Source organism: Drosophila virilis, chromosome 3 (genome assembly GCF_030788295.1).
Source record: "Drosophila virilis strain 15010-1051.87 chromosome 3, Dvir_AGI_RSII-ME, whole genome shotgun sequence".
NCBI classification, from domain to species: domain Eukaryota; kingdom Metazoa; phylum Arthropoda; class Insecta; order Diptera; family Drosophilidae; genus Drosophila; species Drosophila virilis.
The window spans coordinates 25,639,089-25,641,303 of record NC_091545.1 but is presented as its reverse complement, the minus strand read 5'-3'; the positions used below and the strand labels follow the sequence as shown (position 1 = coordinate 25,641,303).

Below are 2,215 nucleotides of genomic sequence, written 5' to 3'. Positions count from 1 at the left end.
GTTACCTTTAATATTTCACCTTTAACTGTGCTATACTATACTAGAAAACTAAGAGATTTGCTCAAAAACAGGATTCCGATATCAATTTTTATCGATTGGTGGAAACGGGGCAAGCTATCGATTATCGCTAGATCGACCTGGGTATTGTTTGGGGATAGGAGATCTTCTACCTTCTGCTTGTTATAAACATTTGCACAAATACATTTAAACCCATTTTCAATGTCTAAAATTCAAAATTAAATACAGCTGTTGTTAATTTAAATAGATACAAGTATAAATACTATAAATATAACATATTTTGCTAGTTTTGTTCATTTGGGAATTTTCGCAAGTTTTTCAGACTATAAGAAACCCAATTCTTAATATGTGATATTAAATATTAATAAAAATGTATATGTATGTATCTACATTTCTAGCTTTCCTCACACTGAATTCGAGTCTTGTTTGTCGACTGAAGCGTTTTCTCTTTAAATTACATCAATGTTTAGCCTTATAAGTGGAAACGTCTGTCAGAGCTGACAATTTTTATATTTTGTTGTATTTTTTAACCCCAATCTACAAATTTTATACAAATCTCTTGGTACGCCTCCATCAATACAAATTAAATTTCGTGTTTTAATTTCATAATAAGGATATTGTCATGCAAAGAGCCCCGAGCAGAATGCACTCCCGCCATTCGTTCATACAGCCCCAGGAATCTGGACTCTCTGGCGACTTTGAGGATCCACGAAAGCGGGGCATATTGCGGAACACCAGCTGCCATTCGTATCGGCAACAGCTACAGAGCAGCGAACAAACGAACATGGTACAAGGCCTGATGATAGTCACGGGCATGGCCACAGTGCTGGTGGTGCTGTGGTTCCATAGCATGGAGTCGTCGCCAGCCGGTGAGCTAGGCCAGGCTGCAGGCTTATCCGGCACACTAGAGGCCCTGTGGCTCGGCGTGTCGGGCCTCCTGAGCCTGGGCAGTCACTGTGCAGGCGGCCACGACGAACTTCAGGCAGATGGATCACTGCACGCTTATCACTGCAACCAGCGTCTGGACACGATGCGAATGTTTCGCCAAATTGGCAAGCAGGTGCTCAACCAGGAGCAGGCACTGGCGCGCCTGGAACGCTCCGTTAAAAGCGAAAGGCCATTGAAATCCGTGGCGCTGCTGGGCCCGCCTGGCGTGGGCAAAACACTTACGGCAATGGCATTGAGGCAACATTTCCCCTGGCCGGAGAATGTGCACACCTACTCGTGGAGCACCTATGTGCCAGATGGTGCTCACAAGTTCAACATGATGCGTAACTATGTCGAGCAGCTGTCCGACTGCGGCCAGAATTTGCTGATCATTGACAACTTGTCGCCGTGTGATCACAGCTTTGTGCCCATCTATAACAGGCTGCTGCATGAGCGCGAGGGTGATCCCACTGTGGCAGCCAACCAAACTGTGCTCGTGGTGTACATCTTCAATCTGGATATGCAATACTATTGGCAACAATTTGAGCTCCTGCAGCAGCTGCCCATGGACACAACTATCATCAACTATCGCCCCTTTGAACGTGCCGACCTGTTAGCCTGCCTGGACAACGAGTTGCGCTTGGAGCAGCGTACCCTGGACGAAAACACGCTCTCTTACATTATAGAGGAAGCACTGCTCGATGTCGAGGAAATGGGCTGCAAGCGTATTCGTCAGCTGCTAATACAAAACGGTCTCTCAGACCTTAAGTAAACCAAGCTCAACCAGACCAAGCAAATCCACACCACGCCAAATCGTGTTAGTATTTAAGTAGTTTTCGTCTACTGTAGTTGCTAAAATCAATGTAGTGAATTTCTCAATGTACTTCATCAGGGGGCAAATAAAAAACGACCAATTAACAATTTTATCAATATCTCCAAATAAAGGAGAAATCCCATTTAAATAAACAATAGATAGGAGTCGAATCTAAGTTGTCTTTCCATTAACTTCTCATAGTTATGATAGCAGCTTGGAATTTCATTCGCCATGGTTTTTTTTTTTTCATTTAAAGCTCATTTGTCTTGAATTTTCTGATTTTTCAGCATTAATAAAATGAATTTGAAAAATACTTCTACCCCTAAAAACATTCAACCGACTGAAACATTTGCCATCGCCTCATACCTCACATGAGAATGAGGTATGAATGAATGTGAAGAATTCTTTTTAACCTGCAATTCCTTTAATAGAATTCAAAGCGAACGCACAATAGAC

General features: G+C 42.8%; 1 protein-coding gene across 1 annotated transcript; it reads left to right on the top strand.

Moving 5' to 3' along the window:
* The first annotated feature begins 494 nt into the window (after positions 1-494).
* LOC6624562 (uncharacterized) lies at positions 495-1,871 on the top strand. Its single transcript, XM_002048527.4, has one exon. It carries the CDS (start codon positions 641-643, stop codon positions 1,715-1,717), a length of 1,077 nt encoding a protein of 358 aa, XP_002048563.2. The 5' UTR covers positions 495-640; the 3' UTR covers positions 1,718-1,871.
* Positions 1,872-2,215: the final 344 nt, after the last annotated feature.

Excerpts from the sequence above, each read along its gene's own strand:
- LOC6624562 (XM_002048527.4), top strand. The coding sequence starts at position 641 with ATGCAAAGAGCCCCGAGCAGAATGCACTCCCGCCATTCGTTCATACAG.